Source organism: Poecile atricapillus, chromosome 1 (assembly GCF_030490865.1).
Source record: "Poecile atricapillus isolate bPoeAtr1 chromosome 1, bPoeAtr1.hap1, whole genome shotgun sequence".
Taxonomy (NCBI): domain Eukaryota; kingdom Metazoa; phylum Chordata; class Aves; order Passeriformes; family Paridae; genus Poecile; species Poecile atricapillus.
Window position 1 is genome coordinate 19,043,961 of NC_081249.1, and position 26,556 is coordinate 19,070,516.

Below are 26,556 nucleotides of genomic sequence, written 5' to 3' on the forward strand. Positions count from 1 at the left end.
GTCTCCAACTTAAAGCTACACTGAATGAGCAGAACTAAAATAGCTAGGGTTTCTGCCTGTAATTTGTTGGCCCTGACCTCCCTCTTTCTTAAGGTCCTTCTGCTGTTTGATGAGGTGACATTTTGTAAAGGCAATTTCTAGATTCAAAAGAACAATTTAATGAGTCAAGGGGGTGCCAACTTGGCCTCAAAACTGAGGAACGGGTTGATTTTTCTCTCATTCTCTTTAAACACTCCCTACTATTTGTCTCCAAAATATACATTTATTTCTCTCATTTCTTCTGCATGCTGTTTAATCTTTTGCATCCATCAGGATCCTCCCCTGTCATCACTGTATCCTGAATCACCAGCAAGTGACATTCTTGAAGTAATAATTTAAGAGTCATTTTAACAATGCAGTCCCTGCTTCTTGCTTCACACTAACATCTATTTTTTGCTCCAAAAACAAAAGCCAATGTCATCCACAACCATATTAAGAACCTCACTGCAAAGCTGTAATTAGTCTTCTTTCAGGCCTTGCCAACATTTCTTCTTAAAGTGGTAGTAAAAATGTGTACAAACAAGCACATCTCACCAGTACTCTGCCTAGGAATGCTTCCAAGGCAAGATCTCACAAGGAAGGTTTGTAAAAGCTGGAACAATTTTTCATAACCTTTGCAGTTCAGGTGATTTATAGCAGCTGGTTTCAGAAGTTGCTACCAGTAAGTACAAATGGGACAAGAACAGGGGAACTCTTTCTAAGGATAAGTGATTTCATTTTTCTTCTCACTACCCATTTTCCTCTATCTCCTCATCATTTCCACTTGCTTTGCTATTTTCTTCTCAGCTGTCCTCCTAATTCAGTCCTTAAGATCAATTTCTACCTGCTTATAGCTGATGTTGCTACCAGATATATTTAGGAAGAAAAAAAACCAAACAAAACCTAACAAAAACCCAAACACTCCAAGTTGTGCTTTGAATACTGATCCATATAAACCACATGATTTTCTGCCTGCACTTAATTAATGCCTTTTCTATTGTCCTAAGTTCTCCTTCCTTGTTGCTATTTCAGCAAGATCACCAGTGGAGTCCTGGCCTTCTTCATAACATCAAGCTATTTTCCCGGGCAAGTTCTGATTTATTTTCAACTATGTGCTATTAATTGTAAAAAATAAGACTTAGAAGCAAAGAATAGATCCTTAAGGCACACATTCAACTTTCAACTCGGAGCTAGAGAAAAGACAGAATTTAAATTTAGAGCACATAAGCTTGGCTGTTCTGTGAAGATGAGAATGAAAATAATGCTGCAGATTCTCAATAAAAGGATTTAAATAAAATAACAGTGCTGCTTTACATACCACAAGCAGGACTACAGAAAAAAGCTCCTCTTCTGCTTCAAGCTGAACCAGCTGAGAACAATCCAACTCCCTTCCCTGCAAGAGCCTACCAGATCTGTCTCTGCAAAGGAGACCTACATGAGATTTACAAAATCTTACCACATCTTTCTGCATCCTCATTCTCTAGTCAATCCCTCCAAGTCTGCTGATTTCACTATAGTATTTAAGTAAGAAAATAATTATTTTTCAAATGGCATAGAATTACCCAAATAATTTTGAGGTCAAAGGAAAAGAACACATAAGTGCTAATCCTGGCACTGATTATAAAGGCCCAACAACCCTGAGCAATTCGGGGCCATACAGGCACCAATGCCTACTTCAGCTGCAACTGAAGGACAACATCCAGCAACTACTTAAAAACTTTTTGTTAACTTGCTTCAAGAACATGTCACCCTGAAAGAACTATTTTATCAACATATAGCACAGTATAAAAGCTGTGACGCTAGAACAGTTGAACTTACCTACGTGCTGATCTTTAGAATCCAAGAACCTGCCATTTTTTAAAAAAATTAGGCAATCAAGAGAGGCCCTCAAAACAAACAGGTACAAGGTTGCTGGTAGACAAATGGAGTAAATCAAGACAGGAAAGAGCATGAACACAGTGCTCAGATACAATACTGCACACTTTTTCCCTGCTCAGGTACATTCTTAGTTTATAGTTTAGTCAGCAGTTTTGTTAGCTTTCAGAACCCTTTCAATTCAGCATGTATTCAGGCAGAGACAATCATCCACATGACCTACTACTCCTCAGAGAATCTTCGCTTGGATGCCTTAAGACCAAGATGAATGGGCAACTCTCTTCTCTCAGAAAACACTGGAAAGAAAAGTGAGAAGGAGTGTAGAACATCTACTGTCCCTGTCATGCATCATTCTTATTTTTTGGCTTGAAAAACACCAGGATTTTCTTTTAAGGTCCCTCAAGAAGCATTTGGAGCTGCAACCGCATTATGACCTGATGGGAGCCAAAGCTCACTCTAAAACTGGCAGCTCATCGATTTTCCCTTCTAATCCAATGAACCTTGACAGCTACAAATTCTCATGCACAAAACATGTTATTACATAGTTGAATATATGTGTAAGACCATACTTTGAAGTTACCATCATGCTGCACAAATTTGAAAGCTGTCTTCTGGATCTTCTAAGACAAAATCCAAAGACACATTCATTGTCAGGCTGGACACAACTATGAGTGACCTGTTCTAGTTAAAGACAACCCTGTTTATTTCAAGGGGGTTGGCCTAGATGACTTTTAATAGTCCCTTCCAACCTAAACTAGGGCAGAGAGGCCCTGCAGACAGACCTCAACAAATCTGCCATCACCAACCATATGAAGTTTAACAAGGAAAGGTGCTGAATTCCACATCTGGGATGGGGAAACCGTGGTTGTGTGCATAGACTAAGAAATGAGAGGCCAGAGAGCAGTGCTGGGAAAGGGACTTGGTTGTCCTGGCCAATGGCAAGTTGAACATGAGCAGCACTGAACATGAGGCAGCCAGGAGGGCCAACCCTGTCCTGGGGGGCACCAGGCCAATCATGGCCAGTGGGCAAGGGAGGGGATTGTCCCGCTCTGCTCTGCCCTGGGGCAGCCTCACCTCCAGTGCTGGGGGCAGTTCTGGCCATCACAATATAAAAAACCCATCAAGCCATTGGAGAGCGTCCAAAGGAAGAACACAAGGATGGTGAAGGACCTTGAGGGGAAGCCGTATGAGGAGCAGCTGAGGTCACTTGTTCTGTCCAGCCCGGAGAAGAGGAGGCTTAAGGGAGACCTCATTGTGGTCATCAACATCCTCACGAGGGGAAGCAGAGGGGCAGGTACCAATCTCTTCATTCTAGTGACCAACAACAGGCTTTCATGGAACAGCATGAAGCTGAGTTGGGCAAGGTTTAAGTTGGATGTCAGGAAAAGGATTTTCACCCAAAGTATGGTTAAGCAATGAAACAGGCTTTTAAAGCCTGACAGAGTTCAAGTGTTCAGACAACACTCTTAGGCACATTGTGTGACTGTCCAGGACCAGAAGCTGGACTTGATGATCCTGAAAGTCTCTTCTAAATCAGCATATTCTACAATTCTATGATAATTCAATTATTTTAAAAAGTGATGTATAGCACAAGCACAGCCAGTGTGACAATAATCTGATTTATCATGCATTTAATTTGCTCGCTAAAGAATGTGAAATTAACCTGTGTCACCAGCGTTTGCTGTCATTAGTTCAGCACTTTCTTGCCATAAGGATGATCAAATGCTTCCTGACATGTGAACTTCAAAGAGCTTATATGATGAGGACCTTGGGTAAAGGAATCCTGAGGGAGGAGTGGCAACTCACCACAGATCTTTCACAGCCTCAGTCTTCTTCAAGGGGAAATGGGAAAACAAACAGAAATCACTTCAGTCACTTCCTCCTCAATCTCTGACAGAGCAATCCAAGTAGACAGGAAGAGGAGATGACCAAACTGTGGGAACACAGCTTTTATAGGGCAGAGCATATATGAATACTCCACAGTCCTGGAAGCTTCTGTGAGTGACAGTAAACAAGTGGTATCGAGAGAGGAATTTTGCTAGCACTCCTAATTTCATTATGCCTTTCTATTTTATCATGCAATGTTGGCATGGACTACAGTTCTAATGGGCCATCTTTCCTCACTTAAGCACTAAAATAGTTTCACTAAACCCAGTATTACACAGTTTAAGAAACAAACTGTCTCAATGAAAGGGGTATCCTGGAGTAATCCCAAATCTGCCTTCAGACCAGTGTAGTCCCTAAATACAAATCATGTCCATTTGGGATGTAATCCCTAGGGGACTTTAAAGAGGCAACATTTCTGTAACAGCTCTTCTAGGGACCACTAACAGCATAACGTAGCACGTCAATACATCTTCTCTAAAAATTAAAAAGGGAACAAAAATAGTCTTGGAGCTTTCTACACTGATTTCAAAGAGACTTCAGCTAAGTAGCTTCAAAATGACAGCTCTGCTTTAGTCTCCCAGATTAGCTTGTTAAGTCTACGAGCATAACACTGGAAATGGCACATCTAAAGTAATAAAGCAAATAGATGCAGACGTGAAATTTGGAGTTCTATCCCAACAATAAACTGAGAAACAAAACAAAAACAAAGAAAAAAAAAAAGAATGCAAGAGGCTAATAAGATTGCAGCTTTTTTTTAAATTATTCTTTTCCAAATATCATGTATCACATTCCTCAAGCTAACGCAGTCAAAGTCTCAGAAAACAACTAGGAGAAGACTAAACTCTTGAAAAGTCTCCTGCTTTGAATGGGAAATAGTTTCACATTAGCCAACAAGCCCCTGCAACCACAATAGCTATTGCCATCAAGGAAACCAATTTGCAAAATTTAATCAACACCTCAGTCTCCTTACATAGTTGCTATTAGTCATTAGTTTCAATACTATCTTTGTTCATCACACAATGTTTGCAATTATCATTAAAAATACATCATTTGTAAAAGTACATATAAATGTGTATATATATATTTGCAAACTAGCAATCCAACCAAATCAGCATGCCTTCAAAAAACTAAGACCATAGGAACATGCTATATATGACCCACAATCAGACACAACAGCTGTCTGTATATAATAAACTACATTTGGAAAACCTGTAAAAAGCACAAGTCTCAACTATCCAACATATCCGGTCTGCACAGCAACACGCAATATTCTTCTTTATTCATGAAAAGCATGGCTGGTCTTAACCAAATACACTGGTTAACTTTAAGTAGCAATTTGCTTTCACTTTAGAAGTCCTTGTGCCAAGCACAGTCTTTCATAGTCTTTTCACTTCTTCCATTTCTTTCCTTCCTTTTGGAGCCCACACCAAGCTAATATTTCCCATTTTTTATTCACATGCAGTCTAACAGAGTAAAGCACTGTGAATTAACTCGTGTGACCTCAGCATTTCCATGGCTTGGGATCTGCCTCATGGAGCTAAATCACATCTTAGAAACAAGGTCTTCATTTGTGCTCCCTCTTCTGGCTTTAGGAGCATACAGCACAACCACAGTAGGGTGACATGGAGACCACCCCAACACCACTATCTGCGGTCCCTCCTCCCCAAAAAACAACACAGAGCCACAAAGAAAGCATTCACAATCTGCACGCTACCACCTGCTGTGGTGGAACATGTTACCAAAATAACCTAGACCAGTTCTCATGAGAGTGATTTATATTATTTCACTGCTCAACACAAAACAGCAAGTATGCAACTTCCAAGGACAGCGCAAAAATAGCTTCCAGCTAATTTTTTAAGCCTATCCTAATGGTAATTTTAGCTTTGAAAAACCATCACGTGTAACAGAACACAGAGTCCAGCACCTTCCACATGGAAAAAAACCCAATGACATTAAAGGCTCATATTTAGGTATGTCTGGCACAAGAGACTTTCATTTTCAAGTTTAGAATGCATTTTAATCATTTATATATTTATTTTCATAATAAAAATAAGAAATTAGGTTATTTAGCTGTACTGTCTTTGGCACCAATGAAGTCCAGGAAAAGGAAGGGGGGGGGGGGGGGGGGGGGAGCCAACTGCACCATAGCTGACTTTTCCAGCATAACATTGCACTGCAGTGGAGCTCTATTTTGAGAAAACTATAGTTGCCAGTAGCATAGCTCTCTTAAGTCATTTTGGTAGAAGCTGTCAAAATACATGTTCTTTTGAGTCTTGCTAGATTCCGAATACTTTATCTGGCCTTATTTTACAACAAAATGAAAATTTGTGACTACCCTCCAATAAAGGTTTTTGAACAAATGTTATGTCTGGATGAAAATGGAATAAAAAAATTAATCTACAGTTTTCTCAGGAATTTGTGGGATATATGCTACACAGTGAGACAAAACAGAGGGAAAGTTGAGTAAGGAAGGGAGGAACACAGTCTAGGTACCTTTATACATAAGAACAACTTGGGAATGGTTAATGGAATGAGATGGAGAGAAGCTGAAGAAGCTGCAGGCTGTTGGGAGTCCTAAGTCTCTGCTCTGCATGCCTGGGTTAGAAGAAGAGAATAAAAGCCCTTCATAAGCCCAGGAAAAGGGATTGAAATCGAAGGAATCCCCTTCCTCGGCAGCTAATTACAACTACTTAACAGTAAGACATTATATTCTTCACTACTCCATTTTCATTCTTGTATTTGTGGCAGAATTCTTTCTTCCTGGAATTTCTTAATGCCTGGTAGTCAGGAGCGACAGATGTTGGCTCAGATCTCCAGCCTTCAGAGGGGATATGAAATGCACAAAATCCAAAGAAGGGCAGAAATCCTGCAACACCATTGCGCCTAATGATATTTTCTACTAGCTACTGCCAAATGGTTTCCGAGATCTGCTCATCAGAGACATCTGGTATTCTGTATTAGCCAACATGAACTGGTCTGGAACACTCAATAGCCTCAGGAATGTGGTGTAAATTTTCATACCTAAGGATGCTTCTTTTTGTGATAACAAAATTACTTGGACTCTTCTGTAGCTTTTAGAGGTCACCAAAATTTTAGATTATATCACAACACTGCAAATGGGCTCAATAGTTCACCTACACACTTGCCGCAGCAGCTATCAAATCTCATTTGGCATCCAGCCTTTTTAGTTTCTGGAATGATTTGTTCAATGATTCTGCATGGTCTGTAGACAGCTTCAGAAATGGTGCTTATAAACTCTCACAGAAGTTAATGTACATGAAAGTAGGTAACAGCAGTTCACTTTTGCGTACCAACTAGAAAATGTAGGGGCACTCATGAGTAGGTATCTCTTGCCCTCCAGATTTTTTTTTATTTATTCTACAATTCCTGTAGACAAGTGAACTTTTAAACTACCGGGAAAAAAGAAGGAAAAAACCCTGAAGAAATCTAAACATAAATCACCATAATTTAATTTACCAACAAACACTCATCAGCTGACCGACAGCATGTCTTTAGATTTCTCATCACTTCATTTACTGTTTATCCTCTCCAAGTTGAAAAAATGGTGACAGAATTCAATTTTGTTTTTACCAACATATTCAGATTGCTACATTCAGAATATCCTTCTAAACTGAAGTTTATATTAAGAATTAAGTGTTATGCTGTGCAGCCTATGGAAGATGAATGAGAAGACACTTTTCCCAATGAAGCATAGGAAAGCTTAAGGCTCGTCTTTTCTTTGCGGTAGCAGTAAGTTCCGCCAACAAATACAATAGAACATTTTCCAAAATGCTATGCCCCTTCTCCATATTAAGACCAAATACAGCTGAAATTTGTAGCAAACTGACCTTTGAACCTTTTTGCCTAATTTCATCAGCTAAAAGTCAAATCTCATGCCAATAAATCATAGATTCTAATACATTTTATGCTAAATCAGACTATAACATTCCAGAAAATTCCAAGTCTTGACAGTATTTAAGGCTTGCAAGAGCACAACTACTGAACAGGCATTCATTTTGGATGCACACATTATTTCATAAAACTTCTCCCTCTGAAGTCTGTTTCGTCTTTTCTTCCTTTTTTTTTTTTTAATTGCTCTGGAGGTCTGAAGTTTTTTATGAAATAAGGGTAAATATCAAACCCATGCTTCACCTCACCTGAAAATTTAGTTTTGTGTATCTCCAAGGAAGTCTCCTTTTTTCATTAGTTCCCAAATATTCACCAGCATGTGGAAGTTCTTCCTATCCTCCAGCATTTATTTTTTTTTTTTAAACAGTATCCCAAGCTATGTGCAATGTTCCTGATGAGAGTGGATTGTCTCACCAGATCTCCAAATCTATCCCCCATTACAGTGGAAACTAAGCAATTCTTTAAAAAAACACTTCCAAGTCCATCCTTCTGATGGACAGAACACTCTGATTTTAGAGCCTACCATTGAATGCTGATTGGTTTTCTATAAGTAATATAGGAAAATATAAGGGCTTATTTTGCAAATAAGAAATTATAACCCAGTAACATGAATGAAAAGCTGCTTCCAAACTACTGACAGACATGTCATACTAAACATTCTCAGCAAAAGCATTTCTCCCAATTTTCTGAACAGTGTAAGTAAAAATCCGAAGGAAAAAAAAAAAAAAAAAAAAGAGAGAAGGGAAGCAGGGAAAAGAAAAAAGCCTACTAGTAATGCTTTTCCCATCCAAGGGAGCAGACTCCTGGCTAAACCCAGAAGAAAGTGATCTTGACTGCAGGTGATGCACTCTTCTGTCACCACCAAGAGCCACTGCAATCAATCATAATCACTATAGGAAAATGGGGCAGAGGAAAGCAGAGGGTTTTAAAATCTAAATGTAAAAAGTGCATTTTTAATTTGAGCATGGGTACTTTTAATTATGCACTAGAAAGGCATATTTTAGGACAATTCCACATGGAAACAGCATGTCCTTTAGAAAATTCTTAATGTCCAGTACCTACCCGGCTTAATGAAATGCCAAAGGCAGCCTTAAATTTCAAAAGCCAGCTTGAATTTTTTACATACTCATGTGGAAGGTTAGTATTCATTAGCTTCTCTATCAATACCAAACTCCCAGCTCTTTCTAAGAGGAAAAATAAATAGTAAAAATTGTCTTTTAATTGTTGGGGTTTTGTCCTACCCCACAATCATGAAATAAAAAGAAATGCACAACAAACCAGACAATTAGGCTTTTTTCTGAAATTCTCTGCCACGTTTTACCAGGTGACAGTTTAATTCTGTGATTTGATCTTTAAATTGAGCCCAGTGGCTGGTCATTACACAGATAAGTTTTCCTTCCAGTTGACCACCATCCTTATCACTAAGTATTTGTAAGTGTTGATAAATGTCAAAAAATACTAAACAAGTCACCAGGCACTAAACTGCAGAAATACTTTTCTCAGAGGTTAAATAGTACTTTTCTGCTGTGAAACAACCACAACTTTCAATAAAACAGGCCTAAGTTATGAAAGCCTAACTTGAGAATGGAAAGCCATGATCTTTGCCTCCAAAATGACTGTTCATTTATACAGCAAAGACTCTCAACAGATATCTTATAGAAGCTGTACAATAAGCTGAGTGGGCATTTGTACAGAAATGATTAATTTACAGACCCCTAAATCACCAAACACTGTCGTTATTAACACCAAGTTTTCAGCAAATTCTCCAAAACAGTTGCTGGAGTGAGTTTGCCAGTTTGAAGAACAGATCATACCATCTTTCAGTGCAGTACAAATTCTACATCCCTGCTGAAGGGAGTGCCCAGGCTGGGAGCTGACACATCCAGAAGCACTCCATCAGCACTGGGAAGCAGACCCAGGGCACACAAGGCAGCTGACAGCAGCAGAGGGGTGCCAACAGCACTGAGCCCAGGGCACTCCCCTCACTCTGCTCGGGTACATGGAGCTGCTCAGACACACACAGCTGGCACCTGGCACAGGCACGTCCTACCAGAAGAAATTAGAGCAACAAAAGCCTGCAAAGAAAGTTTAGGCTGCAATTCAAGTTGCACTGCTATTTGCTGAGCAAAGAGATGATATAACAGGGTTATCTGGCCTATGCAGTGTGCACAGTCTGGCTGGAAGGAGAAAAATCCACCGCATTTTAGTTATAAGATCTGTGATGCTCAGCTCAGAAAGAAAAATATGACAAAGTAAAGACAGAATAGAACAACTGCATGTATGTGAGAAACAAAGCAGCCACGCTGCTTACTTACTCAACTTTTGCAAAGACTACACAAAAACAAGAGTAAAGTTTCCTTATGGTTTTATATAACACTAAACAAATTTTACAGCTTCCAGTCACTGTTCACTAAAGGCAGAATCACCATGAGTTTGTTCTAATGCTCAGAACTGTTCTCCCCTGAATATAACTATAAGTGAAAGCCTAAACCACCTATTCTCCCAACACCTTTAAATGCCAGAATACTGAACTAATTAATAAAAAAGAGATCTGGATCAAGAAGATGTCTTTATTGTGGTCAGGGTGCCCACACACACGTGCCTTTGCCCCTGCCAACAGTGCCAAGCAGTGCAATCACGACAACTGGTGAGTCAGCATTAAATACTCACTGTGAAAGGGGTGAAGTAGCAAAAGAAAGCTGCTTGAGCTGGAAACTGGAGGGGGATGGGGGAAAGGAACTAAAACAGCAAACCACACCACAGAAATTGAGAGAAAAACTGCTTTCTGCTTACCATCACATTTGTAGAAGGGAAAAAAAAAAAGAATATTTTGAACACTGAGCAGATTAAATGTCAATTCTTATAATTATAGCCTGGTAAACAAATATATACAAATATTACTGGTAACATTTCATGCAGCTAAAATAAATTTCAGCCATTTTGAAATAACACCCAGTAGAACAGGGATTGTGTCCTCTAATTGGAAAGCTATTCATTGCAGCACTGAACTGTTTGGGGAAAAAAAAATAAAAATTCAAACAAATGCTGCTTTACCTTCTCCTACAAACAAAACATTTGAAACATTTAATATGAAAACAGAATTTCTCTTTTTCAGAACCGGCATATAACATGACAAAATGGGATGAACTCTCACATCAATGGCTAAAGAACACTAGTGAAAGGGAAACGCTTCCAAAAATATACATTTGTCTAGTCATTACAAAGCTAAACAACACTATGAGTTTGGGACAAGCCTTAGAAAACACAACAAAAAGCAAAGCAACATTCTGCCATTAAAGAAATACAAAATACTTTTGCTGAGATGAAGGAGGAGGCTTGCACTGACATCTGGAAGACTGAAATTCATCCTTTACCCTTTACACAGCAGGCTACTATTGAAATCTATTAAATAGGCATGGCACCAAGTAGCACACCCAGATACCATGGACAAGTGGAATCCAACAGGACAACCATGGAAACAAGTGGCAGGGGCAAGGAATCTGCCAGCTTTCCACACTGACATTTCAGAACATCCCTGTCTCAACAAGACCTTCACAGGACCTTAATGCCTATTAAAGCCATCAAAAGAGAAGAATAATAACCAATGTTTTGCTTTGAAATAACACACCTTTGTATCAGTAAACAAATATGCAATATATTCAGCATCAAAAAATAAAGATATTGAAAGTTTTTTTTATCCGAACGTGTCAGCTGAAGAAAGCCAGACTTGTATTCCACTGTTGTATTCCAAGGATATTATTTATAATGTGGTCTTCCGTAAGGCATGCTAACTGTAAGTCATGCAGATGCACGATGTTAGCCACCTAGGAAAAAAATTTTAAAAGCTATGGTATCTTTAACTGTGCATCCTGAGAGTACTTCTTTTGATATACTATGTATATATATATAAAATTTTTTTTACAATAAAACACTCAAGCTAAAAGAGTAGTTCTAAGTTAAAATTTCTCTATGGAATCATTTGTTGTGAGGCTTTTTAGAGTTCTCCTTCAGATGTATCCTTCAAGATCCCCATAACCACCACCTTTTTTAGACCATATACTCAAGGATGCAATAGAGTTGATGGATAAACATTGCAAAGTATGAAAGTGATCAACAAGGAAGGGGGCTGATGAAGTGCCATATATTTAAAAGGAATGACAGAAGACACAGAAAGAAGAGAAAAATTGCTGTATGGAAACTCCTCAAAGTTTACTACTGCTGTTGCTAAAAATGAGAAAGCCACATGATTCAAATAAAAATTCAGCCTACTTATGCACCTATAAAACTCCCATTTCCAGTTTAAAAATGAAGAGCATTTGAAAAGCAAGCCATTAATACTCTCCAGTTATTTTTCTGTGGTCTCAGAAGTAGCACAGACACACTATACTTGCTTCTGTAAGATGTTCCTTCCAATTTCAGAAATAGAGTATTTGAAAGAAACCTTTTATCTCTTCAGACACCTTCCAGAACCTGGAAAACATGTCCATGGAAAGGATATAACTGCAGACATGCTACTAGGAATGAACACATGTTCATTATTTAAAAGATAACCAAAAAAATTAAACAACCTCTCATTTATCCTGGACAGTTCACCTTCTACAAGCAATCTAGGAAAATTAATCCCTTGGACAACCACATTCCTCTGCTGCCTAATAAAATATGATTAGAAATCTGCTTTTAAAGACAGCAGGAAGGCAGTTTCTTTACACTGCATGGCTTGGGAGCAAGGGTGCAATACCTTGATACATAAGCATGTTCAAGATACACAAAGCTGCATTTAGCACACAGAACCTGCACCTGGTTCCCAAAGCAAAGCTTTGCCCAAGCAAAGCCAAGTCAGTTGAAGACAGCAGAATAAACCTCAAAGGCAGGAGAAGACAGGGAAGCAGAAGGAACTAGGAAAGATCTGAGGAATTTCAGAGGTGCTGAAGCAGCTTCTCCTCACTCCAAGCCATCTTTTGCAGAAATTCCTCTCTTCCCGGATTTGCTCATATGTGCAGTTCTGATGCATGCTCCCCACCTCTCAGTTCCCAAAGGTACCTGAAGAAAGGTTTCATCTCCATGTTCTCCCACAGCAGCACCCACCACTAAGTGGGATGCAACGTAACAGAGCTCAGCACACACCAGAAGGTCGCCTTCTCCCTTTCCACCTCGCTGCCCAAGACAGTGTGCTTCAATCATTTCTGCCAAGCCACTTTAGATATCCACACCAGCAGAAATGAAACAAACCAAAGCCAGTTTTCTAGTGGTTTTAGCTCCTGAAGTCAACCATGGTGTGGGACATTAGGGCTGCAGGGGACAAAATGAGGAAACTGAAAAGCTAAAGAAAGTGGAAATCACACCCCACAGCCTCACTAGGTCTTCTGCCAGCACACATTATATGAGGTTGATCATATTACAGAAGTGCCCCCTCAAAGTGTCTCAGATTACCAGGGCTTAGTCCTAATTCTTCCCAATACCAATCAAAAAAAAAAAAAAAAAAAAAAAGAAAAAGAAAAAGAAAAAAAGCCAATGCAGAGCTTGAACTTCACCCCAAGAAAGGGCACCATCCTGATTACAGGTATTCTGAGACAGAAAATACACAGGGAGTCAAGGACCACCTTGTTATTTCATACGTTGAGTTAGTTCAAGCTTAGCCACAAGAAATCCCTTAGAAAAATAAAGACTTTCAAGAAGAAACTCAAGACCTCAGAAAACAAAAATGTTGTTTCTGTTCTAATGCTGGAGTGAATTCTTCCTTTTTTTAAAACAGCAGTCATACAGATTACAGTACATCTCACCAATTAATTCCACTAGCCTTATGAAACAAATAAACTCCTAACCAGGCAACAATGCAAGCTCACCTTCACATAAACATCAGCTAGTCTTGAACAGTTAGTTCAATTCACTCAGGGCAAATTAGCCCCCACCCAATACAATATTCATTAAAATTCCTTTCTCCAATTTCTCCTCCCACTTTTGCCATTCTTCCCCTATTACATGCTGTAGCCCATACTCACCCTGCCTTCAAAGCAGAATACAAATCATTCCCCACATGCAGTTTTTCTCTGTCCCCCTTCTCTGTGTGCCCTGACAAAGGAGAAAGCCCTCCTTTTAAACATGACAGGTAACACACAATGCATTATGCAAAGCAAAGACCTAGGCAGATAGCCAACTTCATGAGAAAACTATCTGCCTCCCCCACAGGGAAGAAAAAATTCTTCAAAGATAAAAATTAAAAATTCAGTTAACATCATCTGAGGTTTGCAACAAGTCAAAAATAAAAAACAAGAAAAGTAGATGCCTTTAAATAGAAACTTTCATAGGATCCAAAACCTAATGCCCCTAAAAAAAACCATGAAATTTGATAATTTCTACCTGAACACATGCACTACATTTTGACTCATCAGCCACATTGTACAGTCAAAACAAAACTTATCTTTTCTATGATAAAACTACACAACCTGTTACATACTGCAGTGTCAAACAGACAGCCCACCCCTTTCTAGAGTGGGTAAGGCCTTGATGATACTGCCATATAAAACCTTCAATTTTTTATTGGTTTTTTTTTTTTTTTAGTGGATAAATGTCTAATATCACAAACAAAAAAAAAAATATCATAGGCTCATAGAATGGTTTGGGTTGGAAAGCACCCTGAAGATCATCTAGTTCTAATCCCAAAGTCTGAACTTCAGCCCAGCTGGAGCTGGCTCTTCTGTGCAATTGCAATCTCTGCTGTCTCAAGGCTCCTGTCACAGATGCCTCAAAGGCTCGTCACAGCCTCATTTGGAGCAAGTCAAAGTCAGTGCCATCATTCAGGCATTCAGGTAATGAAGTATCCTGCCTCTACAAATCTGCTTAGATATGGAATCTTTCCAGATTTCTTCTCCAGTTCTCTCCTGCTCTATTTCAGTCAAACACAGAGCACAAGTGAAATAAGGCAGCTCAGACTTGTAACACATGCCTGGCTTGTTTTACATGGCTGGTGCAACTGCTAGTACTCCTGGTATCATCTACTGCCATGGAATAATGAGCATCAGCTTTCCAAACATATGAGTACTGCTAAATCCAGAGGAATATAATCACAAATTCAAGATTAAGAACCAACAGTGAAACTGCAAAATCTATAAGCAACATAAGCAAAACCTTACAGGCTGCATAATGCTGGGAACATATTTTAAACAAATATGTATGCACTTACATGAGAGAGGCTGACGGTTTATCTGAACAATTAAAACTCAATCATGCACAAACCTTAATGAAAACCTTCACTCTTAATAGAGTACAATCAGTACTGCAAAGTCTTACAAATCATGATTTTAGATTTTCTTCTTAAGCAACATTAGTTTCAAAAATGATGCCACTCCCTCCCCAAAAACAAACAGAAAGGACATATGCAGAAATAAATTCTGTAGAGGGGAGACTTCTTTAGTCTTTTTTATTGTTACTGTAAAACACTAAGCAGTTTTCATCAATCCATGCATACACACCTTTTTGTTTTGATACTCTATAGATATAAAAAAATCATACCTTGGAATATCCCAAGTCTCTTCCCCTTAAAGTTTCAAAAATTTCAGCAAAATCCAAAAATAAACTCTACCAAGAGCCAGATTCATTCTCAACATTTGACTCTAGCATATAAATGTTCCTTCTAAGTCTTCACCGCCTTCTTTCTATTCTCTGTATAAATTATTTTTTTTACCAGCAGTTCTCAAAATCTTGCAAGATATCCATCTATTCTGCACAGCCTTATCTCTCCACACTCCCTTAGCTAAAACTGATACCTGACAAGTCCACTCATTAACTTTATTATAATTAAAAATGTTGGTTATTAAAACTAATGAAAAGTAATTTCTCAGTTTGTAGCCAATAATCAACCTATTAAAGGGGGTTTCTGTACACACTGAACTAAAGGAATACTGGTAGAAACTTCTACAACACCAGGTCCTAATTTAGGTCAGAGAGACTTTTGAGTCCTGGAGTACTTTACATCTCTAGTCCAATGAACTTTCACAGGTTTAGATTTTAAGCAATGTGGATTTCACTAGGATTTGAAATGCAATTACTGAAATTTATACTACTGGCACTGTTATTTGCTTCATTTCCAGACAATGGAATAATTATTGGAAACAGAGTCTCACTGATTATTTTAAAGGTCTTTAAATGTACCTTCATTAAATGTGCAGCCCTGTTACTTCACAGATTTCTTCAAGGTATGTCACAAAACTAATCACTTTATTCATTATTATAAAAAGCAGTTTTAAATACAGTCTGGTATAATCAGAAGTCAATTCCTGTTCAAGCATACCCCCATAGTATTTAAACACTGATACTTTATCAGCACCAAAAGTTTCCATAATGTGGATCCAAATAGGTTATATGCAAACAGTCATGAAAATGAGTAATTCATGTACCTGGATGGTCTTCCCTGATTTAATAGAGCTATTTGTGCATGACACAGTAGGACTGGAATCCAAAATTACCTTTCCTTTCCTCACATTTGATTTTTTGCATTATTTGTCTACAGCAGTTAGAGATTCTTCCCAAATGATGGTTCATTTTATAGGAGGTGATGGTTCCTACATGACTTTAGTCAATCCTTTATCCCATCTGTCAGATACCAAGTTGTGATAGATCTGACAAAACTGCTTGGAAATGCAGTAAAATACCTCTCTGCACCACGTTATGAGGGGAGCTGAGACCATGTATTATCCTCTCATTATTTCATGTATTATTTCTCATTATTTCTCATTTGTATTCCCTTTGAACAGGTTGATACACTTCCATTACGATCTAGAATGCTGCAAAATATGGAAACATATCCTCATTTTTTTATTAATGCTACGGTGAGAATTTTTTGAAATTTAACTGAAATATCCCACATGAATCTGTCAGGCTGAAAAACAGGCTTCTCAAAAATCAACCAAATCATACCATGAACAAGCAAACATTCTACCCCATGAAAAAAAATATTAAATGTAAACTGTAAAACACCTCAGGCTCGTCCTGTTGCCATTGAAATAGAGGCAAAAATCCACAAAAAAACCTTATTCTGACTTATCAAACCATATAAAAATTTTAACAGAGTGACTTAAACACACAAGAACGTTTGTGCAGGCTACAATTACAAGAGGAACTATCCCAAGATTCTCCATTCAGCCATGTCACCAACAATTTTACATTACAGATTGAAGTCCTCCAAAATAAACCAAAAGCAAACAGAAAAGACATCTTCCTAGAAATAAAAGCCTTATATTGAACCTGCACATTTTGATTCTTCTTAAAGCATCAATTCTCCAAGTTTTCATTCCATCTTCTCTATCTTCTTCAGTAAGTAGTAGAAGAAAAGAAAGCATTACTTGGTTTATTCACTTTTTTTTTTCTTTCTCAAAAATTTCTGGAGACAATGTTGCTTCTGGTTTAGAGAACATACCTATTTAGCAGAGTTGCATCATCATTCACTGGCTTCTTGACAAGTTTACAGCAGTTCATAATGTAAGGAGTAGTTTTAATAAATCTCTAAACTGCTGAAGTCACTATGACATACAACATTACTAACATCACAAACATTAAAGCATGTGTCTTTATTATGTGTGTCAGCTAACAAAACAAAACAGACAAATAATAAAATATAAGGTAAAGCTCCTCTATTAATGTGACTAGGCAAATGTGCCACTCCTAATGCAGTCCTCAAGGAAAAAGGCTGAAATGAATTACTGGTTATTTGAATTATCATTCAGTATAATAAAATCCTTTTTGGAATTAAATTACCTCCTTTGAACATAAAAAGGATAATCATAGGCTTTCTTACTGAGTCTTTTGTAAATACTGAAAATAACTTACAAGCTACGATATTGTCATTTCAAAGAGTACTCATAAAAATTGTTCCAAAAATCATATGCAAAACAGCATGAGAAAGTTAATCACACTTTCAATTGTCTCTCCATTAAGGTACAGTTTTTTTAAATTTCACAGGAAAATAAAATCTTGGCAAGGAAAATCACAGATAAAGAAAGGTGCTATTCTGATAAAGACAGAGAAGCATCCCAAAATCTTCTTCAATTAATTAAAAAAACAAAACAAAACAAAAATGCAATAAACAAAACCACTAACAACAAACAGGCTAATTTTAGAACTTTAAAAGCATGCATCTGCTTGGCCACATAAAAATAACAAAATCATGAAGTCAAGCAACTTGATTCACTAAAAAAAACAAAACCAAAGCAAACAAACAAACAAAAACACAACAGAGCTTAGTACTCAGAAGATACAGGCACAGCTTCTAGTCTGTTACACTTTTAGACAGTTCTAGGAGAGAACCTTTCATACCAGTCTAGTAGGACATCTAAAGATAGTATCTGGAGATTTAAAAACTGAGCACAGGGCTACAAAGGCTGGAAAGCGAGAGAACAAATGCAAGAATCCACATCACTTTAGGCTTCTTTCACTTTTTTAAGCAGCAAGAACCCAAAAGTCCAAACATCTGTGCAGGTACCAAGTTCACCTGAATTGAGATGGCCAGCTATGGAAAAATAAACACAAAAAATAAGAATGTAAAATTTATCCACCACAATGAAAAATGACTTGGTAAGAAGTTCCTTCTCAGTTAGAAACTCAGGTTTAACATAATCACAGCAGAAAACCATATTTGACTGTTCCCTGCAGGGTTAGGGGATTTTTTTTTTGTTGTCATTGTTTTAAAGCAAATTTCAAGGGCCTGTCTAGAAAGGATACAGCTGTTCATGTCCCATTTCACTGGAATAAATTTAATCTCAAGGATAATGGGTAGCAATGCTAAACTTGAGCAGAAAAGTAAAGATCCAGGTAAGACAAATTTACCTACTCCATACAACAAACGGGCATTGTTGTTAAGGGCAGGTCCAAATCTTCCTAGTATCCTCCTGTTTGTTATATGGGGTTAACTCTCTCTTAATTACACTTTTAATAGCTACAATAAGGTCTAGATTTCTATTTTCTTACCCCATACTGCCAGCCTATTTCTAGGAGACTTTCCTTCTGGTGACCAATTACTCCCTGAGCTTAGAACTTCTCCTACAAATGTACCTGTGTGACAGAGATGTCGTCCACCCTACCCTCAGCAGTACTGCCAGAGCTTAGAACCTGGTGGCCACTCATGCAGACAGTCATGGCATTTTCTCCCTAGTGTTAGCTGGCAAAGCTACAAACAGGGCCACAGGATCTTTGTATCCCAACTCTGAGGGTCACTACCTCAGTCACATTCAGGTGATATCCAGACAAGTATCTTTTAATATCAAAACTTCCTGCTATGAAAGCTCTAAAATAGAACTGACCTCAAAAGACATCACAAAAACATTGTCAATTAAAATATATATATATATTCTCTGAATACAGGCTTAAATTCTTGATAATGTCAATTTGTTATTCTGACCTATTGTTTCACAGTTCATTTGTCCAGTACTGACTAGAAACTTGACACTGTGCCCTTTTCTCATATTTACTTTGATCTGAAAGCAGTTTCATGTTCAGAACAGCAGCACCATCCTGCCTCCACTGCCTATACCCATGCCCAAGAATCACCACTCCTACTCTTTCTCTAAGCAGCTGTTAAAAGGAACTGAGAGAGAATACCAGGCAAGATAGACTTCTGAATCAACCTCAACCATCAGCACCTTACCTATGGCATTAATCCTCCGTCCCAAATTACAGATGCTACCACACCATGCATGTTTATGCTGCCCACACTACAAAAATATTCACCTGCCTTGTACAGTTCCACATCAGAGCACTGGTCCATTAAACAAGGCTTGTCAATCATTCTCTACACTTGGAAATTCATTACAATAAAAGGTACTTGTTTGTGGTTTTTCCTCCAGAGAATGACACCACAGGATTTATACCAAAACATTTACTCCAGAGGGGTGAATTTCCAAACCGGGATGGGGGAGAGGCTATGTCAGGCTAAGTGTGGTCCCTATTTCTACATGACATTTTTGTTTTCATTGTCATCTCCAAACTTACAAAATCAACAGAAACTTTATCACAAAGCATCTATATGTTTATGCATAGTACACAATGTGACAGACCTATAAAGTCAAGGAAAGGACAAGATTACCAGAGATCCTCTTTGTCATAAAACCAGTTTGGCGTTCTCTCTCATTTCTGCACATGATCCTTTTCCAGATTATGCCCATATTTTCCACTTACCCAGCAAGTATGGATAATTGTTGAAACCATTGTAGAAGCAGAGTCTCTGAGAGACCCTAAACACAAAGGTATCGCATAAAACCTCACAGAGATAATTAAAATTTAAAAAATTATGTATGCTATGTAAAATTTTGCATTCAGCAGCCACCTTCTAGGACTTCAAATCTCATTTTAAGCTCATTCCAGATTAAAAAAAAATTATATGTTAATTGATCGAGACAAAATTTAAATCCTTACCAGATCCATCAAAATTATATTATGACTTCAGGAAGCATCCCTTCCAGTAGTCATGTATAACACAGCTTAGATGTGCCACTATTTGCAGAATCAAGGCTGCAGACTAAAACTGTAATAAAAGACTTGCAGCTTAAAATAAGGAGACCTGAATGCACACAAAATAAAATTTAAAAGAAGTTCAGCACCAGCCATGTTCAAAACAATTTTCTGTTGGTAATCTGCCTGTAAGATCACACTCTCAGTTAAATATTTTCTTCAGAAAGGCCTTCCTTCTAACAGCAAACAACTGGTATTTTTGGGCAAACTAGTTTTCCATCCCAAATGTACAAAGGGACTGAAAATGGATTTTACATTGGAACTTGCCTTCTTCATGAAGCCCTCTTAAAATTGGAATAGATACCTGGCTGTAACCCAGGAAACAGCAAGTAAAGTCAAGTCCTGTGTAAACTATTGTGTCCTCTAACAACCAGAAAATTAGAAATAAAAAGTGTAGCTCAGTACAGAATTAATTTACTGCAATCCACAAGATAAACAAACACAGTTCGGAAGTATTTTACATCCTTAAATGAAGCAGAGGCAGATGCAAGCTTTGAAACTTGCAATTTCATTTCAGAAGGAACCTTCAGGTTCTTCTGAAGAATTTCTATGATCTGTCTTTACTTAAATACAAATCTTAGCTCTGTCTTCAAGTATGCAGAAAGCTACAGATTTTGTACACACCAATAAAGACCCAAGTTGCAATATATATATCTAAAAACTTTCATGCACCTGACATAATAAAATTTTTGAATGGCACATCCCTTTCTCCGCCTTTGATTCTAGACCAAGTGTGACGTGAACACCTGGGAGCTTTTCTAGAACATCATTTCCAAAAAAAAATGGAGAAGGTCATGCAATTCCGTTACCTGGAAGTAAATATCATACTACATGACCTATTCCTTATCTATGTGAGCATATTTTCCCTCTCCTCGAAGTTTCCGCTGTAGTTCCCGCTGCTACAGCTCTAGTGGTATCAGCCAGTAACACCACCCAAGGCAAGCCGAGGGGGCTGCTTGTATTGTCACTGTCACATGGTGTAAAATTGCTGTGAGCAGGATGAGACAATGATGTGCTTGAATGACAGCAGCTGCTCTGTGCTGGCATGTCACAAGCAGAGCTGTAATCGCAGCCAGGTGCAATGGTGGGAATTTTGGAGGATAAAGGCAGTGCCTGCACCTGTGGCACTCTGTAACTTCCAGCCATGCAATATTTGTTCTTTAAAGACCATCAGTCATTTTGACAAGCTCCCTACCTGACCGTCACTGGAGCAAGCCACCTTTTTTATTTTCTTAACAAGGCCCTTCTCCCTTTTGTAAAACATCCAATTTCTGCCTCATACGTGCCTCATAAACAGAAAAAGATATGGTAACTATGGTGTAGGAACCAGTGAATCATAAGAATTCGAAACACTCCTAGTTACAGTGATCAAAGCTAAATCCTTTAGGAAGATTATCCACACCAGAACCCTGGAAAAAAAAAAAAAAATGTGACTCGAGTACTTTCATACTGCATCTTTGAGATAAAGCACAATCCCCTGTGTAACTGCGAAGGGCTACCTCCAGTTACGCTTAACAACGGTGGGAACATTGCAATAGGGGCTGTTGTGCCTCTTGATCTATCTATGCAGTTCCAGGCCTGGCAACCAGCTGCGAACGCAACAGTCCACAGGCTGAGACCACAACTCTGAGGCCATTCAAGAGAAGGTTTATTCGGAAAACAAAGAAATAGAGAAAAATAATACAAATCAACCACACATTAAACAACGAGAAGTACGAGCCTTACAAGCAAGAGATAAGAGACGCCAAATTCACTCGCGCCCCTGCACCCATCACCGTGCGAAACGGTGGAGGGGCAGCGCTCACAAACGATGCGAGTGGCGACGATTCCACCACTTCTCCAAAAATAGGGCTGCTGGGGGAGCCGGTGTGCCCGAGGCGGCGGTACCGCGGGAGCGGAGCGGAGGGGCAGGGCGAGACCCTCCCGGCGGCGCGGCCCGGCCCGGCGCTGCTCGCTCCTCGGAACTTCGCCCCCTGCTCCGGCGGATGACCCATACCCGCACCGCGGCCACCACCCCCCGAACACCAACACACCCCTCACACACCGCCGCCGCACCCGGTTCCGGCTCCTGTCGCCGCTTTTGCGTTTTCAGAAGCACTCTGGCCGCCCATTCTGGCCGGCGTCTCGGGGAGGGCACCGCTCTTGCCCAACTGCGGCCGCAGTTCATTGTCCCTTCGCAAGGGAGAGGGGAACGACCCATCCCGCGCAGGGACATCGGCGCGGGCCGGGAAGATGCCAGGGACAGCGAGCCCCCACCGCCCCACCCCGAGCCCGGAGCCCCGCTGCCGGAGAAGTTGGGAGCGGCGCGGGCGCTCCGCACGCCGGGCAGCCCCATCCCTCCGTGCCCCCGCAGGACACGGGCAGCGCCCGCAGCCGCGGGACGCCCGCGCTTCGCGGAGCGGCAGCGGTGGCGGCAAGCACCTACCCGGAGAGCTTCCCAATCTTCACAAAGCTAAACACATCCATCCATGCGGCCGGCTAGCTCTGCCCGTCACACTCACTCACTCCAGCAGAAGCAGCGGCAGCGGCGACGGCAGCAGCAGCTCCATGTCGGGAGAAGGTTGCGTCCAGCGGCAGCAACAGCCCTTGCAAAAAAGCAGGAGCCGGCGGAGACAGCGGCTGCTACCCCCCTCCGGCGGGGAGCTGGGCGTGCAGCATCTCGCAGGACCAGCGCTCATCTGCGCGCAGCCCTCCCCCTCCGCTCCCCCCCGCCCCGCTCCGCTCCCCGCCTGCCGTGCGCTCTCCCGGGGTAAGTCCGGAGCGGAGCGGAGCGGAGCGGGCGGCGGGGCTGCCCGGCAGGAGCGCTGCCCGCAGCCCGCGCCCCGGGAGCCGGAGGGGGAGGCGGCAGCGCTCCGCCGCCCCTCTGCAGTACCCAGAGCAGGGAGGCGGCGCGGGTGCTGAGGAGAGCGCAGGTGTATCGGGGTGCCTGCTCCTCTCGCCGGCGGTGTGGCCGCCCCGGTGGGCGAGCGGAGGGCGCGGGCCGTGGCCCGGGCGAGCGCCGATCCGCCGCTCCAGCCCGAGGCGGCGCTGCGGCCGCCGGGCCGAGCCCAGGGCTCCCTCCAGGGCCTCCGGGAGCCGCGGTGCCGGGGAAGGAGGGCAAGAGATCGGGGTGTGAGGGGCACGGCTGCGGTTCCCCTGGGCAGGGACCGCTGAGCGGGAGCGGAAGGGGAGCCCTGGTAAGTAGGAGGCGACACATCCCTAGTGCGGGAGCAGCATCCTGGGCCTTGCAAAGCAAAAACTTGCGAAAGCAGAGAGCCGTCTTTGCTTCGACGATCACACTGCCCCGTGCAGCTCCCCAGGGTGGGAAAGGGTCTTTTGGCTTTCAGCCCTCGCACTGAATGCTTATTAATGGACCGAGGACACGCACCGTGCTGAAATCCACCGCAGGGCTGCTGGCACCATCCTGTGACCTCTCTGTACATGCCAGGAAAGAGACCTGAACGAGGGGAGTCTTCGTTGTGACAGGAATGTGACAAGGCCAGTCTGTGGTAACATAAAGTCAAGCATTCTTCATGCCACATCTTGTGGAAAAATTATAAATCCAGGGCTCCTGACACAAGAACAATATAGATGCATTGCCTTATGTCCTGCATCAGGCTTTAAATGAGGCACTGGAGTTTAGGTCTCCATAAGTTTCCTCTGAGTGAGCAGAACAGGAAGGGAGGTGAAATTCAAATTAATCTCCACACAAACTCTGCACTGTAATACAATAATTCTCAGAATGGAAATGGATTTTCTCTACTTAAGTGTTTTCATTTCTGTGTTTGTTCTCTGAATAGATTTATATGTTCTTTACTTCATGCCTTCACAGTTTCAGTCTCTTCTGCAGGCTTCAACTTGCGCTTTTCCACCAACCAAGAGCTTAGAAAATTACAGTAGAGCTCAACACATATACTCCTGCAGCCAGATGAAAACAATGCACTTTTTTAATATTAAAACTTGTATTGATAAGGGAACAAAAAGAACAGGCTGTACTAACACTCAGTGTGAATTTGGTTTCAAACTATTCTTTAAAACAATAGCAGCAAAGAATGATTGATCATCTATTTATATTGGGAGAACATTGAACTGCCAGCTAAAAAGCACTTGCTGGCCCAGCCCAGATGTAAACAGCTTGAGTGTATTCTAAAACCCCATATGACATAGTTTGTGCTAGTGCATCAAAATATTTATGTGATACTTACGTGTACTCTATTTATTGTTATACTAGATTTTTTTTAAACTGCAGAACCCGTGCCTGTCATTCACTCTGCTCTATTGATTGGTAAAAGCTACAAAGATAACACAGTTTCAGCTGGTTAGAAACTGATTTATTTATAAATCTGTCATTATTTATTTATAGACTGAGGAGATAGGCCAAGATCCTACAAAGCTAACTGCAGCTGATGAAATGATACACCATATATAAAATTAAGCACATATGTTCCATATCAAACAAAGTTCTTGTCTTGAGCACTTCATGCTCCCAGGCTTCTGACATAAAGGTGCCTTAAAGCATAGTGGTGATTTCTAGAGAAAGGAAGAAATTCTAAGGGGTCACTGGAATTTCTGTGGTTTCAGGGTCTTTCAGTAGGAAAGCCAAATGTGATCCTAGGATATACCGGCTGAAGGATTTCCAGTGGAGATATATAGAAAAGCAGAAAGCGTAAGATCTGATCAGAAATGTCATACTCAGCTTATTCAGAAAGTACATTTATGAAAAATGAGAGCAGGTGCAGGAGTGTTAAAGGTAATGAAGAGTCAGTCTTATGAAAAGAAAGAGTTTTGCCTAGCAAAACAATGACTAAGAGATAAAAAAGGTTGTTGTTTATAAACATTAGTATGGTAAACACAGGGTGTGTAGCCAAAATGATAAGCCTTTATGAAAGTCATTAAAATTTGACATGAAGCTGAAATTATCTCCTCTTTCTTTGGTGTTCCAAATAGATACATGTCATATTGCTGTGTTTATAGTTACTTTTATATTTTTGTTTTCCTAGGCAGAAGCTATTGCAACACTGGAAATTTTCCAGAGTGCCTGTGGAGATACTCTTGGACTAGTCAACATGCTAGAGGTCCATTAATAGCAGTATCACAGGGGTCTTACTCCCAGATGTGAGACATGAAAAGAGAACCTGGGCAAGTGTCCTTCCTACCGTGCTAAATTCTAATAACCTTTCGGAGGTGTGCAATGTGATAATCATGCATGGGGAAGGAGGCTGGGGTATGAGAATGAACTTTGGTTCATGATTCTTTGGCTTCTGCTGTCATAGCAACTGGATACAAAACTGTCAGTCTCATAGTAAAAGATTAAAATTTGCCTACCCAAAGAAGCAAAGTGGTGGGCGTTGTTCTGTTTCAAGAGTGAGTGTTGATGTGTGTGGTTTGGACGGGCTTTGAAGCCATCAACTGTACATTGAGATAATATTTTGGTATTTTATCTTCATTTGCAGGAATATCAATTAGACTGTGTCATGACTGCACTCTTGCACATACATTCATACCTTTCAGTTACTACAGTGGGATTCTTCTCAATAACTACCAAAAGTTCAGGTTCCAGCCTCAGCTCGTCATACCCTACCTCTGTGGTGCACAGGTACCTATCACTCCAAACCATCTCTTTCTAGGAAAAGTGACATAAATTTATTTTTATTTATTTATTTAATTAATTTATTTATTATGTATTTCATTTATTTATATCTTCATTTTCTTTGTTAATTCCAGTGAGAGGAAGCACTGATACCTACCTTTGACTAGAGGACTGTGTTCCAGATGACTAAAGTCAGGTGAAGTAAAACCCATTTGAATGTGACAAAGGTACATGTAAGCACTGAATGAGAACAGACAGCCAGAGACAGCAAACCAACATGTACTCAGCATCCCAGTAACAAATAATAATTGAACATGAACGTTCCTAATCTTAAAGTAGGAATCTGACATCAATTCCTGGCTGAATTTTTACCTGGCTTTTTGCTTTGTTTTTTTTTTTTTTTTTTTCCTTTAGAACAGCACAGTAAATATAGCTTTCAGAGGATGCTTTGTCACCATGTACTATTGCCTTTTTATTATCCCTGGCCAGAGTAATCAAATTAGGACACTTAATACTAATGCTTTGTGTAATCATAGATATCCTTGTGTAGACTGTGGATCAGTAAAAGCCTTTACTTCATATAGTGTGGCAGTTTCATAGACATTTTTAGATAAGGGAATCTGTGTCATTTTATGATGCTCCCTGTTCTGAAGGAAATGGCTGACATATGTAATGCAGACAGGAATGTTATACTATCTAAATTTTAAAACCAAGTAATCTGAAAAACCATTCACTGTAAAGACTTAATGTTTTTGAAAACCCTGTTGTTTTGGTCCTAGAGAATCTGCTATGAAGATGCA

The 26,556-nt window shown here is 40.2% G+C and overlaps 1 protein-coding gene across 1 annotated transcript in view; it reads right to left on the bottom strand.

Annotated features, from left to right (window-relative positions):
- The window catches only part of FRMPD4 (FERM and PDZ domain containing 4), a 299,756-nt gene extending 277,016 nt beyond the window's left edge, over nt 1-22,740 (bottom strand). Inside the window, exon 1 of the mRNA XM_058828019.1 lies at nt 22,613-22,740. Coding sequence (XP_058684002.1) covers nt 22,613-22,653 — 41 coding nt within the window. The 5' untranslated portion in view covers nt 22,654-22,740. The remainder of the gene's footprint in view (nt 1-22,612) is intronic.
- Nucleotides 22,741-26,556: the final 3,816 nt, after the last annotated feature.